This window comes from Nerophis ophidion, linkage group LG28, assembly GCF_033978795.1.
Source record: "Nerophis ophidion isolate RoL-2023_Sa linkage group LG28, RoL_Noph_v1.0, whole genome shotgun sequence".
NCBI classification, from domain to species: domain Eukaryota; kingdom Metazoa; phylum Chordata; class Actinopteri; order Syngnathiformes; family Syngnathidae; genus Nerophis; species Nerophis ophidion.
In genome coordinates, this window is record NC_084638.1 from 30,852,556 (window position 1) to 30,873,875 (window position 21,320).

Genomic DNA, 21,320 nt, shown 5'->3' on the forward strand with positions numbered 1-21,320 from the left:
TAGTACCGGGCCGCAGAACCATTTTTTATCCATTTTTATTAAAAAAATAAAAAAATATTTTTTATTAAATCAACAATATAGGATTATACAAAAATGCAAATGTGTTGACGCTGGTGATATCGCCTTGTCTCTGCTCTGTCTGCGTCACGGCGGTGTTCGGCCTTGGCAGTCAGCAAGCCGTTCCTGGACACAAACACTGATACCAGACTGGCTTGCAATCTTTTGGATTGCCAGCTTTGCACAGACAAGGAAAATCAACACGTTAGCACAATTGACAATAACTATAGCAACGGCCCTTAAGCATAAAAGTTGTGTGATAATATATACATAATTATTCTAACAAAATTCCACCAAGAAATGGATGAATTTCACTCGACTCTCCCAAGTTAGCATCATTCATCAGAACAGAGGATCATATCCATAGTCCTGATCCCTGCCAGATAAGAAAAATCGAAAAAGCGGTCCTCATTATTATTTTCATACAGTAGTGGTTGTGATCCTAATTGCAGGCTGGTGTCCAGCGTCCATCCCGTCGATGCTCTTCTCCGAAGCGCTTTTCTTCTCGCCTGCTTAATTACGCCCTAATTACCAACACCCACACTCCTCAATGAATCCTACTGAAGTACAAAGGAAAACGGAGGGCACTTTGTCACATCTTGCTATCATGTCCACCATTGATCCCAACCACCAAAGTCTTCTCGTCCTCTTCATCGACCCGACAAGGTCTTTGCGCTCCATTTCAAAACACTCTTTGATTCAAAGCCCAGTTTGAAACCAGTCTGATTGAGCTCAGGCCTTGTTAGAAACAATCCTGTACTGTACTGTACTAAACTAAATCCATCCTGACTGGAAGGAATTGATGCAAAAATGGATATATATATATATATATATATATATATATATATATATATATATATATATATATATGTATATATATATATGTATATATATATAGGTGGGTGGGGCAATAGACTACAGACTGTGGTGAAGTAGGCCGGCTTCGTCGCGTGAAGAAGCTTACAACTTTTGGTTGTGTTTTCCGCTCCATTAGCTGAATGGCGATATACGATATATATCCCGATATTTTTTTCCGTAGAGTAAAAACAAAACAGTTATAGTTACCTGAGATACTCGTAAAAATGACTTACAAAGTCAAATTAATGACTTACTGTAAGTAGGCGTTTGCAATAAGGGTTTGAAATAAATAGTTAAAAGTGGGGCCACATACGTTCAACTCATCATGCTTAATTTATTACGGCATTTGTGAAGCCTGTAGTTAATTTTTATTGTGTAAATGTTATATTTTTATCAACATGTGATAGCAGGGACCCTTCCATTCAAAACTAGGTTGCTACATTACTAATGATTAATGTGACTATAGCTGAAAAAATAGTACAATAGCAATAGCAGAGACCGTTCATCCCTGAACACCATGGAGTTCATGTAGGCTGTAAAATAGTACAATAGCAATAGCAGAGACCATTCATCCCTGAACACCATGGAGTTCATGTAGGCTATAATATTATCAACTGTATTCAGGAGGTTTTTGTAAGGAAAACATCAGATTTATAATAAATGATTTCTACTTTGTGGAAATTATTTTAATACAACCAGGACCATAATTAACAAATATACAGTGCAAAAGGAAGGATTACTGCTGTAAATATAATTAATATTTTTTATGAGTCAAATTCAAATGATTACATCATGTGATTTTTATCCATAAACATTTCCACCTCCCTGTATGAAATTGTGTGTGTGGAAAAATGATTATTGTAAGTCTAAAATGTGTTTTATTTAAAAAAAAAAAAAAAATTGTGTAAAATGCACTTTTCTTGACGAGGTCAAAGAGTCAACACGAGTTCACACACTTCCTCAATGGTAACATTTGTTCTTCCTTCCTGTGCATGCTATATGAGTTAGGAGATAGTGAAACACATTGGTGCTCACTTTGTAACATTTTACACAATTCCTCTTTATGTCTTTTTTTTTCTTTCATTTCCACGCTTTGCAATATGCTTCAGGGGCCTCTTTGGGTAAGATCTCTGCAATTGTGTCACACACACACACACACACACACACACACACACACTTCCCATGTTCATATGTGCATGTATCAGCTACACACACTTCCCATGTTCATATGTGCATGTATCAGATACACACACACAACCAACACACACACTAACTTTGCATTGCATAGAAGCAATCTCCCCTGATTGACAGGTTTAATGTCGAAAAACTGATTATTTTATAAATATATATATATATATAATTTATTTAAAGAAACACAATTAATAATAAAATATATATATTAAAAAATGTATTTAAAAATATATTTAGCAAACAGCAATGTAGATTTGATCATCCAATTGTTTTAGTTATATTGTAAAACTTACAAACGCTACTTGAAGTGATGAATAAATATGAGTAGAACGCTATGGACGGCTAGAAGACGGAACACCACTTTCTACATAGTGTCATGACTTAGACTACGGTGTGGTTTGTTTTCCTGTGGTGCAAATCGACTGGCATGAAGGTACTGATATCTTTTAATTATTAACTCAAAAACAAAAAAGGAACAAACAAAAGGCGCTCTCAGCAGAGGATCAAAACTTGGCTAAGAAAACGAAACTATCGCAAAGGCAAAACTATGGACATAAATTTGGAACCTATGGGATGAAAAACTAAAAACTTCCTTGGAAAGAGAAAAGGAGCATGGATCATCAGTATGGATAACATAGGTGTGAAAAGTGTTGACTGCCTGGCACCTACAGGCTTAAATAGTGTCGTGGTGCTTGAAAACCGGTACGTGAGTTCAAATGAATCAGGTGCGTGAGTCGTGAGGACAAGTGAATTGATTGGTAGGCATGGAAACAAAACAAACCAGGGTGCGCAAAAACAGGAACTAATGGAGTCAAAAACAAAACATAACTATACAGAACAAGGTCACAAAACATGACACATAGTGGTTAGGGCGTCGGTAGGTTGTGAGTTCGAGTTATGCCAAAGACTATAAAAATGGGACCCATTACCTCTCAGTATCAAAGGGTTAGAATTGGGGGTTAAATCACCAAAAATGATTCCCGGGCGCGGCAACCGCTGCTGCTCACTGCTCCCCTCACCTCCCAGGGGGTGATCAAGCGTGATGGGTCAAAGAGAATAATTTCACCACACCTATTGTGTGTGTGACAATCAGTGGTACTTTAACTTTAACATCCGGCTTAAAGCACTAAATGGAAGGACACTGCAGCACCTGCAGTGAGCCAACTCATCCAAAGGATGGCGCCATCGCACAAACAGTAACACACCTTATTCAGTGTCTCTGCTTGGGTTTAGTGAAAACTATTAAATACAAAAGTTATGGTCATTAGGGTAAAAAAAAATCCATAAATTAGCCGCACCGCTTTATAAGCTGCCAAATGTCAGAAATAATTAATTTATGGTATTTTGGTGGGGAAAAAATGGGTACTAAATTAAATCGATGCGTCCTTCTTCATTAGTTTGTTTTATTTATTATATAATTATAGGAAAAATGGTCCTCAGAAATAACACAGCAATGTAGATTTGATCAGCCACTTGTTGCTAAGCAGAATAAATCTAACTGTACTTTCAACACTTTAATGGACAGTCTTAATAGTTTGTCCCTATACGAGAGCCACGATACCAATATGGGAGCTTTTAGTGTTGGTTGAAACCGATATTGATACGATGTCAGCGGGAATCATACGTACTTGTATTATTTCGTAGTGTGGAATGTTAGAAAAGGTTGGGGCAAGTAAAATAAGTCAAACAGAGAACGTTAGTAACTGTGTGTGGAGGGAGGCGTGGCCAGCGCTGCCTGTGGGAGTGGAGGTCACCGCCCCTCTCCAAGGTGCTGAGGACAGCGCACCGACAGACAGGGGCGTGTCAGGGCCGGCTTCGAAACACAGCTGAACAGGTGATTAGATTTCCCCAGGTGGTACGGAGTTGTCTAATCACCTGTTGTCTTTAACAGTAGCGGACTTGGAGAGACTGAGTCCTGTATATCTGAAAAGATTATTGATGAGCTTATTGAGGAACATTAAAACTTTACACACCTGACTCTTGACCGCGAGGAAGAAACTCCCACACTGTGAAAAACGCTAACCTATTTATTATTAACATCTGGAATAGACATATAATGTTTTAAGTTGAAGAGGAGTGGTAATTTGCTGTTTTTTTGGGCGACACGTAGTGGTCACGATGATTCATGAAGCTAAGCTTAGCATGCATTAAGTTGATGGATCCAGACACGGTTGTTACTGGATCATTTCTGATACGCCTCGGGCCTGATTTACTAAAGGTTTGCGTGTACTAAAACACGTGCAAACTTAATGGCCCACGCAAAGCTAGTCTACTTAACAGGTGCAAAGTGGATTTGCGTCTGCTGAATGAGCAGAATGAGGCGTGCAAACCATTTTGCGTGTCAAGCTTGCCCCTGACAGTTTGTCTATGTTTTAGTTTTTTCCTCTGCATTTGTCTGTTTCCTGTGTTTAGTATTTACAGTCTTTCAGTTCCTGTCAAGTGCTCTTAATTTGCCAGCTTCCTGTCTTGTTCTCTGAGTGCTGTGTTCCTCCTCAGTGTGTTTAGTATTTCCTGTCCTTAGTTCCTGTCTAGTGCTCTTATTTTGTCAGCTTCCTGTCTTGTTCCCTGAGTGCTGTGTTACCCTTCAGCTGCGGCTGATTGGCATCTGGCCACACCTGTTGCCAATCAGCCGGCTCTTATTCGTCCCTCCTTTGTCTTGTGTGAGTTGCTGGATCATTATATTGTCATTCGGACTTGTCGTTGCCATATGTTGCTTTTGTCGTGTCTGTGATTCTTTTCAGCTATTACCTGTCATGCTACATTTTGTCCTGGTCGTCGTAACGGTAAGCTGTTCTTGTTAGCCATTAGTTATTTCCAGTTTTTTCTGTTTGCTACCCACTAGCTTCCATGCTAGAGTTCCTTTTTGTTTTCTAGCTTCCAGTGCTAGCTCCCTTAGTTTGTTATCCCGCCCACGTGCCTGCTTTTTGTTTGTTCTTGTTCTATTATTTACATTAAATCATGTTTTCCCATTCAATGATTGCCTCTTTCTCTGCATCATGGGGTTCGTCAACAAATAACCCTGACATTGCGTCTCTGTCTTCATTATTATGCAAAATATATTGGATTTATCTCAAAAACTCATTAACTTTATGCAATTACTTTTTTGCGTGGTATGTCAGAATTGAAAAAAAATATTACACATATTGTTTATTCAGCAACATCCTTTTATATTTTTATACTGCATGCTGGGTGACTTTAGAGCAGACCTCGACAAAGTATTGCCCGTTGAGCTTTTCAAACCGGCCCGCCGGACATTCCCCAAACATTTTTTTAGATCTTTAGGATGGAAAGTGTAGCTGCCATTATGATGTGCAACAAATTTTAATGCTTGGAATTTGCGCTTATGGATGATATACTTCTTACTATGGTAATCAAAGTAGTTGCTATGGTCATCTAATTAGTTACTATGGTCATCTATGCCACAGCAGGTCAAACGAGGCACCAAGCAGTGTGGGCGGGAAGCGTTTCCACAGACACGGAAGGAGATTTTCACAAAAACGTTCTAAAGCTTTGTGTTATATACAATAGAATATAATACAACAGAAAGTACTTTATTGATCCCTGGGGGAAATTCAGCAAATGTATCAGATTTTAGGTGGGGTTTTTTTTTTACCGTTTGCGTTCATTTTTCACGATTCATTGCATTTTTGTTGCGTTTCAATTCATTGTAAAAAAATATGTCGATCGAAAGGGGGTTGGATGTTAATGTGTTGTCAATATTTAGTGTTTTATCCTTCGTAGAAAAATAAAAAAAATCCATTATGTTTTTTTAGGCGGTCTGTCATAATGTTTTTTAGCATTCAGACAGGTTTTGTATTAGTGTTCCTAAAAATCAGATATACCGGCCCCCAGACAGATTTTTTTGTCTAAATTTGGCCCCCCGTGTCAAAATAATGACCCATCTCTGCTTTAGAGGCTGATTAAAGCCAAATTTATTTGAAACGTTTTGGTGTCCGCCTACGTTTTTTAAAATGCTGTTTGTTTTTTCATATACATATATTTAGTATATATTATTAAGGTTCAAAGTTTATTCGTCACGTGCAGACTACATAACAGTGAAATGCTTTTTTCCATGCTCTTCAGATATTGTGTCTAGTGGGATTCGAACACTAGTTGCAGAATCTAATACACTAAATACAAAAAATACAAAAAATTGAATAGACAATTAAGTTGCACAATAAGGCACAGTAGTTATGGTAGAAGTATCAGTACAATTTGAAGTACAATAGTCAAATACAGTACCAGTGCAAGATCAAATAGTATAACATTATATATAGTATTCACAGTATAGGAAGCAACAAATATTAAAAGGTGTCTACAGTTCTTTGGCAGTTGAGTAGTGACAGTAGTAAGGTAATGGAACAGTATGACTTATTTATACTCTTGTTTTTACATTATTGAATAAAGAGTATTGTAGTCCGGTTGTTGCGATCCGCTGCTCAGATCTACACTATTTATTTTTCCATTTTGTATATTTCTCCGACTCCTTATTTCCTGTTTGCTTTGTCACCATGGTCACTCATCAGTCCACCTGCTAGTCTCGCCCCGCACACCTGCTACTAATTATCACCCTCCTATTTAGGCCAGCCTTTTCTGTTCATTCGGTCTGGGTTCATAATTTGCTCTCATGCAACAAGTGACGGCCGCTACTTTTTCTACGTTTATTCTCGCTAGCTCATATGCTAAGCCACCTGCCTTTTCTTAGCTCTCATGCCAATTGTTTTTGTTTTTACATTTTTGTGCTTTCATGCCAAGTTTAGTTTTCTGTTTGTATTTCCTAGTTTTCAAACTAGCGTTTTTGGTTTGCCTTTTTATTAGCTCCAGTACTTCTGTTCAGAGCTCTCTTTTTGTTAAATAAATATTTTAAGATCGTACCTTTGTTGTGTTCACGTCAACGCATCCTCGAGGGAATCGAACCCGGCACCACAATGCCCACCAGTCCTCACACCGGTAAATAATATATCTCCTATATGAAAATAAACGTATTGAAGTATGCATTCTTTCCGTCTGGTGCCCAGTCGTGCAGCCTCTATCCCATGCACCTTTAGCGCTGGGGGGGGGGGTTCCATTGTAGATTGGACTGTGTCTAAAATGCCCATAAAAAGTGTAACATGTTTGCAAACATAGCAAAACGCCACATATAGTGCTTTTCTCTAGTGCAATTTTGTTGTACTTCCTGGTGTGATAATAGAATAGAATGCTGGGGGAATTATTATTGTCTATTGTGAGCCCTATTGGCTCACAATAGACAATAATAATAATAAATAATATATAACATATATATATAATATATGCATAGTATAGATATATTCTACATTTAAGTGCAGTCAAGGAATATATGCATTATACAGTCTGATGGCTGTCGGTATGAAGGACCTCCTGTGTCGTTCCGTGTTGCATTTAGGGAGTCTGAGCCTTCCACTGAACGTGCTCATTCTCTCCGCGGTGTTGTCCATAATGGCTAAGAGTTTTGTCCTGGGTGTTGTTGATAAATGGGTTTTGCTTTGGATAGCAGAGTTTTAATTTGCGCTTACAGATGTAGCAACCAAGTGTAGTTACTGACAGTGGTTTTATGAAGTGTTCCTGAGTCCATGTGGTGATATCCTTTACACACTGATGTCTATTTTTGATGCAGTACCGCCTGAGGGATCAACGGTCCGTAATATCATCGCTTAAGTGCAGTGATTTCTCCAGATTCTCTGAACCTTTTGATGATTTTACGGACCGTAGATGGTAAACTCCATAAATTCCTTGCAATAGCTCCTATATGAAAATAAACGTATTGAAGTATGCATTCTTTCCGTCTGGTGCCCAGTCGTGCAGCCTCTATCCCATGCACCTTTAGCGCTGGGGGGGTGGGGGGGGAAAGCTGGTTCCATTGTAGATTGGACTGTGTCTAAAATGCCCATAAAAAGTGTTACATGTTTGCAAACATAGCAAAACGCCACATATAGTGCTTTTCTCTAGTGCAATTTTGTTGTACTTCCTGGTGTGATAATAGAATAGAATGCTGGGGGAATTATTATTGTCTATTGTGAGCCCTATTGGCTCACAATAGACAATAATAATAATAAATAATATATAACATATATATATAATATATGCATAGTATAGATATATTCTACATTTAAGTGCAGTCAAGGAATATATGCATTATACAGTCTGATGGCTGTCGGTATGAAGGACCTCCTGTGTCGTTCCGTGTTGCATTTAGGGAGTCTGAGCCTTCCACTGAACGTGCTCATTCTCTCCGCGGTGTTGTCCATAATGGCTAAGAGTTTTGTCCTGGGTGTTGTTGATAAATGGGTTTTGCTTTGGATAGCAGAGTTTTAATTTGCGCTTACAGATGTAGCAACCAAGTGTAGTTACTGACAGTGGTTTTATGAAGTGTTCCTGAGTCCATGTGGTGATATCCTTTACACACTGATGTCTATTTTTGATGCAGTACCGCCTGAGGGATCAACGGTCCGTAATATCATCGCTTAAGTGCAGTGATTTCTTCAGATTCTCTGAACCTTTTGATGATTTTACGGACCGTAGATGGTAAACTCCATAAATTCCTTGCAATAGCTCCTATATGAAAATAAACGTATTGAAGTATGCATTCTTTCCGTCTGGTGCCCAGTCGTGCAGCCTCTATCCCATGCACCTTTAGCGCTGGGGGGGTGGGGGGGAAAGCTGGTTCCATTGTAGATTGGACTGTGTCTAAAATGCCCATAAAAAGTGTTACATGTTTGCAAACATAGCAAAACGCCACATATAGTGCTTTTCTCTAGTGCAATTTTGTTGTACTTCCTGGTGTGATAATAGAATAGAATGCTGGGGGAATTATTATTGTCTATTGTGAGCCCTATTGGCTCACAATAGACAATAATAATAATAAATAATATATAACATATATATATAATATATGCATAGTATAGATATATTCTACATTTAAGTGCAGTCAAGGAATATATGCATTATACAGTCTGATGGCTGTCGGTATGAAGGACCTCCTGTGTCGTTCCGTGTTGCATTTAGGGAGTCTGAGCCTTCCACTGAACGTGCTCATTCTCTCCGCGGTGTTGTCCATAATGGCTAAGAGTTTTGTCCTGGGTGTTGTTGATAAATTGGTTTTGCTTTGGATAGCAGAGTTTTAATTTGCGCTTACAGATGTAGCAACCAAGTGTAGTTACTGACAGTGGTTTTATGAAGTGTTCCTGAGTCCATGTGGTGATATCCTTTACACACTGATGTCTATTTTTGATGCAGTACCGCCTGAGGGATCAACGGTCCGTAATATCATCGCTTAAGTGCAGTGATTTCTCCAGATTCTCTGAACCTTTTGATGATTTTACGGACCGTAGATGGTAAACTCCATAAATTCCTTGCAATAGCTCCTATATGAAAATAAACGTATTGAAGTATGCATTCTTTCCGTCTGGTGCCCAGTCGTGCAGCCTCTATCCCATGCACCTTTAGCGCTGGGGGGGGGAAAAAAAAGCTGGTTCCATTGTAGATTGGACTGTGTCTAAAATGCCCATAAAAAGTGTTACATGTTTGCAAACATAGCAAAACGCCACATATAGTGCTTTTCTCTAGTGCAATTTTGTTGTACTTCCTGGTGTGATAATAGAATAGAATGCTGGGGGAATTATTATTGTCTATTGTGAGCCTTATTGGCTCACAATAGACAATAATAATAATAAATAATATATAACATATATATATAATATATGCATAGTATAGATATATTCTACATTTAAGTGCAGTCAAGGAATATATGCATTATACAGTCTGATGGCTGTCGGTATGAAGGACCTCCTGTGTCGTTCCGTGTTGCATTTAGGGAGTCTGAGCCTTCCACTGAACGTGCTCATTCTCTCCGCGGTGTTGTCCATAATGGCTAAGAGTTTTGCTAGACTTCTCCTCTCTGACACCACCGCCAGAGAGTCCAGCTCCACTCCCGGTCTTCGCTACCAACCTGGATGTTGTGTCTCATGTATGCTCTGTGAGGACATGTTTCATGTGTGCATGAGATCACTGGGTCTTGTTGGTCGCAATGTTTGCTTGTCAGATGCAACTCGGTCTAAAAGTTCTCGTCACAGTCCCACTAATGTCCTGTTTGTCCACCCCAGCGATGGCGGCATGGGACAGTCTCAGGACGACAGCATCGTGGGGACCAAGCAGTGCCGACACAGCGTGGCCATCATGCCCTTCCCTGGAAACCTGTCCTCCAGCAGCCCCGACCTGCTGCAGCCCGCCACCAGCGTCCTGGACTTCTCCAACCCGGCAGGTAGGGGGCGCACTCTCACCGGCCACAATATTAAGTACGCCGCTACCGGCACGGAGCATAATAATCCTGTCTTTCGTTTCGTCGTCCTCCTACCGTACCGCCCTGTTGTCCTGCAGCAAGCCCTTCTTTCCTCTCACGTTTTTTTCTTCTCTCTTTCCTGTCTTGTTTTATCTCTGCTGCTCCAGCACTGGGACTCTACTGTGAGTATAAGACGCCCCTCAAAGCCACGCATGTCCACGTGTCCCTCTCACATGCTGAAGACTTACAAGCAGGGGGTGTCCAAAATTTTCTTCCCCCCCCCCATAAAGTGCCGAACACAAAAGTTAAAGTGGAACTGCAGTCACAGTCCTTATGCATATGCCTTTCTTTTTTTATGCATTCCAAATCCTAAATAAATGCTAGCAAGAGTCAGCTAACAATGCACATACAAACCCCGTTTCCATATGAGTTGGGAAATAGTGTTAGATGTAAATATAAGCGGAATACAATGATTTGCACATCCTTTTCAACCCATATTCAGTTGAATGCACTACAAAGACAAGATATTTGATGTTCCAAATCATAAACTTTTTTTTTTTCTGCAAATAATAATTAACTTAGAATTTCATGGCTGCAACACGTGCCGAAGTAGTTGGGAAAGGGCATGTTCACCACTGTGTTACATCACCTTTTCTTTTGAAAACATTCAATAAAAGTTTGGGAACTGAGGAAACTAATTATTAAAGCTTTGAAAGTGGAATTCTTTCCCATTCTTATTTTATGTAGAGCTTCAGTCGGCAACAGTTCGGGGTCTCCGCTGTCGTATTTTACGCTTCATAATTTTCGATGGGAGACAGGTCTGGATTGCAGGCGGGCCAGAAGAGTACCCACACTCTTTTACTAAGAAACCACGCTGTTGTAACACGTGGCTTGGCATTGTCTTGCTGAAATAAGCAGGGGCGTCCATGATAAAGTTGCTTAGATGACAACATATGTTGCTCCAAAACCTGTATGTACCATTCAGCATTAATGGTGCCTTCACAGATGTGTAAGTTACCCATGCCTTGGGCACTAATACACCCCCATACCATCACAGATGCCGGCTTTTGAACTTTGCGTCTATAGCATAGCTCGGTTGATAGAGTGGTCGTGCCAGCAACTTGAGGGTTTCAGGTTCGATTCCCGCTTCTGCCATCCTAGTCACTGCCGTTGTGTCCTTGGGCAAGACACTTTACCCACCTGCTCCCAGTGCCACCCACACTGGTTTAAAAAAATTTAACTTAGATATCGGGTTTCACTATGTAAAGCGCTTTGAGTCACTAGAGAAAAGCGCTGTATAAATATGATTCACTTCACTTCACAACAGTCCTGATGGTTATTTTCCTCTTTGTTCCGGAGGACACCACGTCCACTGTTTCCAAATATAATTTGAAATGTGGACTCGTCAGACCACAGAACACTTTTCCACTTTGCATCAGTCCATCTTAGATGAGCTCAGGCCCAGCAAAGCCGGCGGCGTTCCTGGGTGTTGTTGATAAATGGGTTTTGCTTTGGATAGCAGAGTTTTAATTTGCGCTTACAGATGTAGCAACCAAGTGTAGTTACTTACAGTGGTTTTATGAAGTGTTCCTGAGTCCATGTGGTGATATCCTTTACACACTGATGTCTATTTTTGATGCAGTACCGCCTGAGGGATCAACGGTCCGTAATATCATCGCTTAAGTGCAGTGATTTCTCCAGATTCTCTGAACCTTTTGATGATTTTACGGACCGTAGATGGTAAAATCCCTAACTTCCTTGCAATAGCTCGTTGAGAAATGTTGTTCTAAAACTGTTCGACAATTTGCCTACAAATTGGTGACCCTCGCCCCATCCTTGTTTGTGAATGACTTAGCATTTCATGGAAGCTGCTTTTATACCCAATCATGGCACCCACCTGTTCCCAATTAGCCTGCACACCTGTGGGATGTTCCAAATAAGTGTTTGATGAGCATTCTGCAACTTTATCAGTCTTTATTGCCACCTTTCCCAACTTCTTTGTCACGTGTTGCTGGCATCAAATTCTAAAGTTAATGATTATTTGCAAAAAAAAATGTTTATCAGTTTGAACATCAAATTTGTTGTCTTTGTAGCATATTCAACTGAATATGGGTTGAAAAGGATTTGCAAATCTTTGTATTCCGTTTATATTTACATCTAACATATTTTCCCAACTCATATGGAAACGGGGTTTGTAATTGGATTATTTGTTGCGCCCATAAAAGCGCCAAAAATACTCCCATTTACTGTATTTTCTGGACCATAGGGCGCACTGGTTTATAAGGTTAGTGGGTCTGTTTAGGTCTTTTTTTCATACAAAAGGCGCATTAAAGTGGTCTTATTGTGATTTTTTTCTACCTGTAAAACCTTTCCTTGGTTTTTTCAACCACTAGTGGGCCCTGAAATACAATCTGGTTTGCCGTGGGAGATTATCTAGTTTCAACTATTTTGGTTTAAGATATGTTTTGCAAACCGGTAATTGTAGTATGCAAACGATGTGTTGTTGTTGAGTTTTGTCTAGAGCTCGGCAGAATAACCGTGTAATACTCTTCCCTATCAGTAGGTGGCAGCCGGTAGCTAATTGCTTTGTAGATGTCGGAAACAGCGGGAGGCAGCGTGCAGGTAAAAAAGGTGTCTAAGGCTTAAACCAAAAATAAACAAAAGGCATTGAAGTTAAAGGAAGGCTGTGAAGAACGAGACTACAACTGAACTGGCTACAAGGTAAAGAAAAACAGAATGCTGGACGACAGCAAAGACTTACTGTGGAGCAAAGACGGCGTCCACAAAATACATCCCAACATGCCATGACAATCGACAATGTCCTCACAAGGAAGGATAAAAACAACTGAAATATTCTAGATTGCTAAAACAAAGTAGAAATATCACTCAAAGGAAGACATGAAACTGTTACAGGAAAATACCAAAAAATTAGAAAAAGCCACCAGAATAGGAGCGCAAGACAAGAACTAAAACACAACACACAGGAAAACACCAAAAAAACTCAAAATAAGTCACAGTGTGATGTGACAGTACATCTACTTTGAGACAAGAGCTATATTGATGCATGCTTGGTTATGGTTTAAAGTCATATCCAACAATTGCGACAACGACTTTATACTATTAACTGAGTTTTGTTTTTTAATGATGTCTGCTGGTGGTGTGCCTCCACATTTGTTCAACGCAAAAAATGTGCCTTGGCTCAAAAAAGGTTGAAAAACACTGCTCTACATAACATGTAATGGTGGTCAAAATGTTGCATAGATGATGTTTTACAGATCATCTTCAAGCCGCTTTCTGACAGTCTCTTCAGGATGCGCCGTTTTGTGGGCAGCCTTATTTACCTGGCTCACCTTAGACAGCGTCTTCTCTTTTTTGAAGCGGTGTAGCGTGCAAGGACGGATGTGGAGGAAGTGTCAAAAGATGGCGCTAACTCTTTTAATGACATTAAGACTTTACTTAAATCAACAACGGCGCAACAACAACATCAGGAATGTGTCCCGTGAAAAACAGTCTCTCTATTAACTAACGTTCCTTGAGTGAATTATGCAAACTCACTACACCGGTATGTTTTAGCTTTCCATAGCGAGATATAAGTCCGAACTTTATGCTACTTTGTCCCATAACCAGACGATAGAGTAATAGAATGAAGCTTATCGACACGGACTGCAATGGCGGACTTGCGCAAATTTTCAGGACTTATACAGATCCCAAATACACACCAGCAGGTACCAGAAAGTAAGAAAAGTAAGTTTTGCATAATATTGTGAAACAAAACACCAGATAATATGTCTGCTAATGAGTGCAGTTTTGCGGTCCTTATACACACACCATAGTAATACGTGTATCTCTGACTACAGTAGCCGTAATGGGCCGACTATCCATCAAGCGGTGCGGCTTCAAAGTGGTACTAAAACATTTTGACAGATTTTTGAGCGCCGTGTGTAATGTTATTTATTTTCAATGGAACATTTAAAGTTTTGGTTTTGTTTACTGGTGTCATATTGCAGTCTACACATATATTTTTATGTCTGACTGCCATCTCCTGGTCACCATGTACCAAATAGCTGACTTTTGCAAGCGTTTATTTAGGAGTTAGAATTTATTAAAAAAATAAAAACATATGTGTTCTTGTCTTACACAAGGATTATGAATGCTATATCAAAAAAAAATGTTCCCCTTTAAAGGATTTGGGGCCACTTTTATAGTTGTTTTGATATTTAATGTAAACCCATTCTAATGTGGCTCCACATTTGCAAATCAGTAAAACATTGAAGGAGTAAAATCAACCTTCAGGACATCTCAGCTTTGTGTTGACAAATCAAATTACTAGCATTAATGCGATTTGTCTTTTTTGGGGGGGGGGGGGGGTTATGTTGCGGGACAAGAAAACGAAGCTGTTGGACACAACCCTGTCTTCCAGTCCACACTGTCGTCTTCTGCATGTTCACAAGTAACGTTGGTAAAAATCTGCTGTGGAAGAAAAATGCAATTCAAGGGAGGAAATGTTGGACAGTAGTAACGGGTGTCTCGATTCGACTGATATTGGATGTCGGTGCGCTCAGATTATATGTGCTTGCATGTTAAATGTTCGATATAATGTCCGATACAAGCAGTCCTACAGTGTTTACTTAGTATTTACATATGTCCATAATACAGTATTTATATACATCCATAATACATTATTTATAGTATTTACTAGAGATGCCGATAAATGCTTTAAAATGTAATATCGGAAATTATCGGTATCGGTTTCAACCTCCCGATTTTCCCAGGACACTCCTGAATTTTAGTGCCCCTCCCGAAAATCTTGCGGGGCAACTATTCTCCCGATTTCCACCCCGACAACATTATTAGGGGCGTCCGCTTTTCCTCCATACAAACATAATATATGTGGCGTTTACACACACATGGGTGAATGCAAGGCATACTTGGTCGACAGCCATACAGGTCACACTGATGGTGGCCGTATAAACAACTTTAACACTGTTACAAATATGCGCCACCATGTGAACCCACACCAAACAAGAATGACACACACATTTCGGGAGAACATCCGCACCGTAACACAACAGAACAAATACCTGGAACATCCTTGCAGCACTAACTCTTCCAGGACACTACAATACCCCCCCCCCCCCCCCCCCACCCCCACACTGGACTGAAGCTGTGTGCCTTCATTGTTTTTGTAGCTGTTGTTTTTTGTTTTTTTTTTAATTAAAAAAATAATGCACTTTGTGAAAATCAAAGTATAATATTTCCCATAATTGTAGTGGGTATATTAGGATTATCTCAGGGAGAGCATTTTCCCGGTAATTAAGGGTTGAACAATATCTGATTAACGGATATCGGCAAAAAATCCACTATCGGACATCTCTAGTATTTACATATGTCCATAATACAGTATTTATATACATCCATAATACAGTATTTAATAGTATTGACTAGGGGTGTAACGGTACACAAACATTTCGGTTCGGTATGTACCTCGGTTTAGAGGTCACGGTTCGGTTCATTTTCGGTACAGTAAGAAAACAACAAAATAAAATTTTTGGGGTTATTTATTTACCAATTTTGTAAACAATGGCATAACATACATATACACACAGGGTCCATTGTCAGGGTTAATGTGGTCAACATATATAAAATAAAAACAAAACAAGATAAGGCTCAGAATGGTTTCTTAACAAAAACTCTCTACATATAAGGTGCTTTTTTTGATTGCTTGATTGATATTCCGTACAATTGACCACTAAATGCAAACACCCCAATACGTTTTTCAACTTGTTTAAAAACACCAGCCTGGCTAACTTGGCAGTAAGAGGAAATATGGGCTTATTGTTCTTCCACCATAGAAGTGGGTCAAAATCTAGTTTTCAATGCAATACAGCAACCCCCTGCGACTCCGAACGGGACAATCAGTAGGAAATGGATGGATGGATGGTCTTAAATCTGCTGCTATAAAAACATTTGTTATTGCTTCAGCCCTGCCTGACTCGCCGAGGAGACGCTGCTTGAATGCGGTGGTGACGCTTCAAAGGAGTTAGCATGTTTGACGTGTTGGCAGAAGCGTACCCTACTGCTGCTGAATAATGCCGGCACACCTTTGTCTTCCATTGTTGTATCGCACCGCGCACCCAAAGTGTTCCCAAACGGGAGATGTTAACGAGGCATGAGGGTCTTCCAGCGCTGGCTTTTGCATGTTGTCCTAGCCCGGTCGCTGCTAGCCTGCCGTGTGTTGTGCCTCGCTCTGCTTTGTTTACACAACCTGCGGTGCGCTACCTAATATGTCCATGTGGAAACTTGTTCGGTACACCTCCGAACCGAACCGAAACCCCCGTACCGAAACGGTTCAATACAAATACACGTACCGTTACACCCCTAATATTTACATATGTCCATAATACAGTACTCAACATATCCATAAGAGTAGCTTGAAAGGTGAGATTGAATGATGTCGCGCACCACACACACACACACACACACACACACACACATAGACTCTCCTGTCTCTCCTCACAGACGTGCCAGACCAGGTGATCCGCGTGTTCAAGGCCGACCAGCAGAGCTGTTACATCATCATCAGCAAGGACACCACCGCCAAGGACGTGGTGGCCCACACCGTCAACGAGTTCGGCCTCCTGCCGGGCGCCGAGACCTACTCGCTGTGCGAGGTGTCCGTCAGCCCCGAGGGCGTCATCAAACAACGCCGCCTTCCCGACCAGCTCTCCAAACTGGCCGACCGCATTCAGCTCAACGGCAGGTAAGCGTGCGAGCATCATGGGGTCGACAAAACATCCCACTTTATAACGGCTAAAATCGGCCTACGTACTTACACAAGTTGTCAGACTTCCATAATAGATAACAAAATCGATTATTTTACCCCGCTCTACTCATTACGTATGTCTAGCTTGTGTGCTATTGTCTGCTTAGCTGTTGTGTAGCCAACAGTCAAACCTGTTTACAGTTTTAAATAACGTGACTAAACCAGGAGAAATGGTGTGCTTATTGGAGAACATTTAAACTACAGATCAACCGATGTGTTTTTTTCAATACCGATACTGATACCGATTATTCATAGTCAAGGATGTTTGGAGGCGATATTCATTTGAAGTAAAAATATCTTAAATGATAAATGGGTTGTACTTGTATAGCGCTTTTCTACCTTCAAGGTACTCAAAGCGCTTTGACACTACTTCCACATTTACCCATTCACACACTGATGGAGGGAGCTGCCATGCAAGGCGCCAACCAGCACCCATCAGGAGCAAGGGTGAAGTGTCTTGCTCAGGACACAACGGACGTGACGAGGTTGGTTCTAGGTGGGATTTGAACCAGTGACCCTCGGGTTGCGCACGGCCACTCTCCCACTGCGCCACGCCGTCCCTAAATCTTAAACATCAATACTACTCAGTGGCCTAGTGGTTAGAGTGTCCGCCCTGAGATCGGTAGGTCGTGAGTTCAAATCCCGGCCGAGTCATACCAAAGACCATAAAAATGGGACCCATTACCTCCCTGCTTGGCACTCGGCATTAAGGGTTGGAATTGGGGGTTAAATCGCCATAAATGATTCCCGGGCGCGGCACCGCTGCTGCCCACTGCTCCCCTCACCTCCCAGGGGGTGATCAAGGGTGATGGGTCAAATGCAGAGAATAATTTCGCCACATCTAGTATGTGTGTGTGACAGTCATTGGTACTTTAACTTTAATAGTATATGTTGGTAAAAGGGAAATTGGTAAAACACGGGATTTTTCTACATGACAATAACTCACCATTTGATACGATTTTATAACCGTTTATGGATTTAATACATTGTAAAGTTTCTTCGTGAGCAGAGGTGGGTAGAGTAGCCAGAAATTCTACTCAAGTAAGAGTACTGTTACTTTAGAGATGTATTACTCAAGTAAAAGTAAGGAGTAGTCACCCGAATATTTACTTGAGTAAAAGTAAAAAGTATGTTGTGAAAAAACTACTCAAGTACTGAGTAACTGATGAGTAACCTGATTACGGCAACAAATAATGCACAAAAACATAAAAATAGCAATGAGCAAATTCATAGCCAGGAATATCTCTTAAGCAACTAAAACAATAATATATATTAAATAATAATACACAAAAATAAAAAAATTAAGGCAAATTGTGCCACAATAACTTAACAGCACCATAGGCTCAGTAGGCATTGATTGATTGATTGAAACTTGTATTAGTAGATTTCACAGTACAGTACATATTCCCTACAATTGACCACTAAATGGTAACACCCCAATAAGTTTTTCAACGTTTATCAATTACTTAATAAATGACCAAGTCGAGGTGATCTACCTCATATATACATACACACACATATCATATATATATATATATATATATATATATATATATATATATATATATATATATACAGCCAAGGAAAGCAGCAGGCCCAGACAAGCTGTGCCCCCGACTCCTGAAGACCTATGCTGCAGAACTAAGTGAACCACTTCAAAGGATCTTCAACCTCAGCCTGCAGCTGGGAAGAGTGCCCACCCTCTGGAAGACGTCATGCATCGTTCCAGTTCCCAAAAAGAACTGCCCCAGTGAGCTGAACGACTACGGACCAGTGGCTCTCACCTCTCATCCAATGAAGACATTGGAGCGGCTCTTTCTCAGCCTCCTCAGACCACAGGTGCAACATGCCCAGGACAGCCTGCACTTTGCGTACCAGGCAGGCGTTGGTGTGGAGGATGCTATCCTTTACCTGCTGCATCGTGCCCACTCACACCTGGATGAGGGAAATGGCACTGTGAGGATCCTGTTCCTGGACTTCTCGAGTGCCTTTAATACCATCCAGCCCCGCCTCCTTCAGGACAAGCTCTACAAAATGCAAGTGGACCCCTGCCTGGTTGCCTGGATTTCAAACTACCTCACCGACAGGCCACAGTACGTCAGACTGAAGGACATCACGTCTGACACTGTGATCAGCAGCACCGGAGCACCGCAGGGAACGGTGCTGGCCCCTCTTCTCTTCACCCTGTACACCGCTGACTTCTGCTACAACTCAGAGCTGTGTCACACCCAGAAGTACGCGGATGACACAGCCATCGTCGGGTGCATCAGGGACGGCAGAGAGGAGGAGTTTCGGAATCTGGTGAGGGACTTTGTTGTCTGGTGCCACACGAACGTCTTGCAGCTCAATCCATCAAAGACCAAGGAGCTGGTCATTGACTTTGGGAGGTGGAGTCCACGGTCACAACCTATTGTGATCGAGGGAGTTGAGGTACAGACCGTGGACTCGTTCAAGTACCTCGGGGTTTGGGTGGACAATAAGCTGGACTGGACTGTTAACACGGACCACCAGTACAAGAAAGGACAGAGCAGGCTGTACTTCCTCAGGAGACTGCACTCCTTCAACATTTGTAGAAAACTCCTGTGGATGTACTACCAGTCTGTGGTTGCCAGTGTTGTGTTCTACATGGTAGTGTGCTGGGGGGGCAGTACATCTAAGAAGGACAGCTCCAGACTTGAGAAACTGATCAGGCGGGCCGGTTCTACAATGGGAATGAAACTGGACTCACTGGTGACGGTGGCAGAGAAGAGGACTGTTGACAAACTAGTGAGCATCCTGGATGATGCCAGTCACCCTCTGCATAGTGTTATCAGTAGCCAGAGGAGCCTGTTCAGTTCTAGACTGCTTCATCCCAAGTGCAGGACTATCCATCCATCCATTTCCTACCGCTTATTCCCTTTCGGGGTCGCGGGGGGCGACCCCGAACATTTGTCTTTAAGTATGTGTCATTTTTTTTTTTACAAATCAATGAAACATAGCAGTGCTTTTTAACCATTAGACTGCAAGCGCCCCCTAGAGGGCTGTCAAAAAACAACTGCTTCTCAGCTGTGGTCCATAGAGGTACTCGGCTGTAATACCCTTTTCCACCACTTGTGGCAGTAATGGAAATAAACAAACAGAAGGAGTCTGGAGATAAAGTCAGAGAAAAGTTTCTTAAGCGCAAAAAATAAGACCGAAGTTGTCCATCCATCCATTTTCTACCGCTTATTCCCTTTTGGGGTCGCTGGCGCCTATCTCAGCTACAATCGGGCGGAAGGCGGGGTACACCCTGGACAAGTCGCCACCTCATCGCAGGGCCAACACAGATAGACAGACAACATTCACACTCACATTCACACACTAGGGCCAATTTAGTGTTGCCAATTAACCTACAGGACTAATAGACTCAAAAACTAATTTGTCCCACACGCCATTAGACTGTACAACTCCTCTCTGGGACGGGGGGCGAGGGGTACTAGGATGACAGGGGATGCAAAACAATAACAGTGCAATACGTTTTCATAACATGGTCACTACTGCCTACTTTGTCTTGTTATATTCTTATTTTACTGTTATATTGTTATTCCCATTGTTGCTTTTTAGTTTTTATTCTCATTGTAATATTTCTCTTTTTTGTTTCCATTTAAACCCCCATTATTTACTTTTTACTTTTATTTAAATTGATCTCAACTCTGAACACTGCTGCTGGAATTTTAATTTTCCTGAAGGAATCAATAAAGTACTATCTATCTATCTAACTATCTATCTATCTATCTATCTATCTATCTATCTATCTATCTATCTATCTATATACACAGTATATAATTTATTTATTTATTTTTTGCCGTTTTTGTTAAAATGTTAAAGGTGTTTTAATGAATATACATACATTTTTAACACATAGATTCCTATCTTTCATGAAGACAAGAATATAAGTTGGTGTATTACCTGATTCTGATGACTTGCATTGATTGGAATCAGACAGTATAGTGCTGATAATGTCCACATTTTCAAATGGAGGAGAAAAAAAAGTTCCTCTTTTCTGTCTAATACCACATGAAAGTCGTTGGTTTTTGGCATCTTATTTGTCCAGCTTCCATATTCGTTTTTATACAC

The 21,320-nt window shown here is 40.8% G+C and overlaps 1 protein-coding gene across 7 annotated transcripts in view; it reads left to right on the forward strand.

Annotated features, from left to right (window-relative positions):
• Window positions 1-21,320, forward strand: part of rapgef6 (Rap guanine nucleotide exchange factor (GEF) 6) — a 341,924-nt gene that overhangs the window by 275,626 nt on the left and 44,978 nt on the right. For 5 of the 7 annotated variants that reach the window (XM_061891505.1, XM_061891506.1, XM_061891508.1 and 2 more), the window contains 3 exons: window positions 10,227-10,384; window positions 10,570-10,584; window positions 16,922-17,162. In XM_061891505.1, coding sequence (XP_061747489.1) covers window positions 10,227-10,384; window positions 10,570-10,584; window positions 16,922-17,162 — 414 coding nt within the window. The remainder of the gene's footprint in view (window positions 1-10,226; window positions 10,385-10,569; window positions 10,585-16,921; window positions 17,163-21,320) is intronic. The other 2 variants (XM_061891507.1, XM_061891511.1) reach the window with 1 other exon arrangement.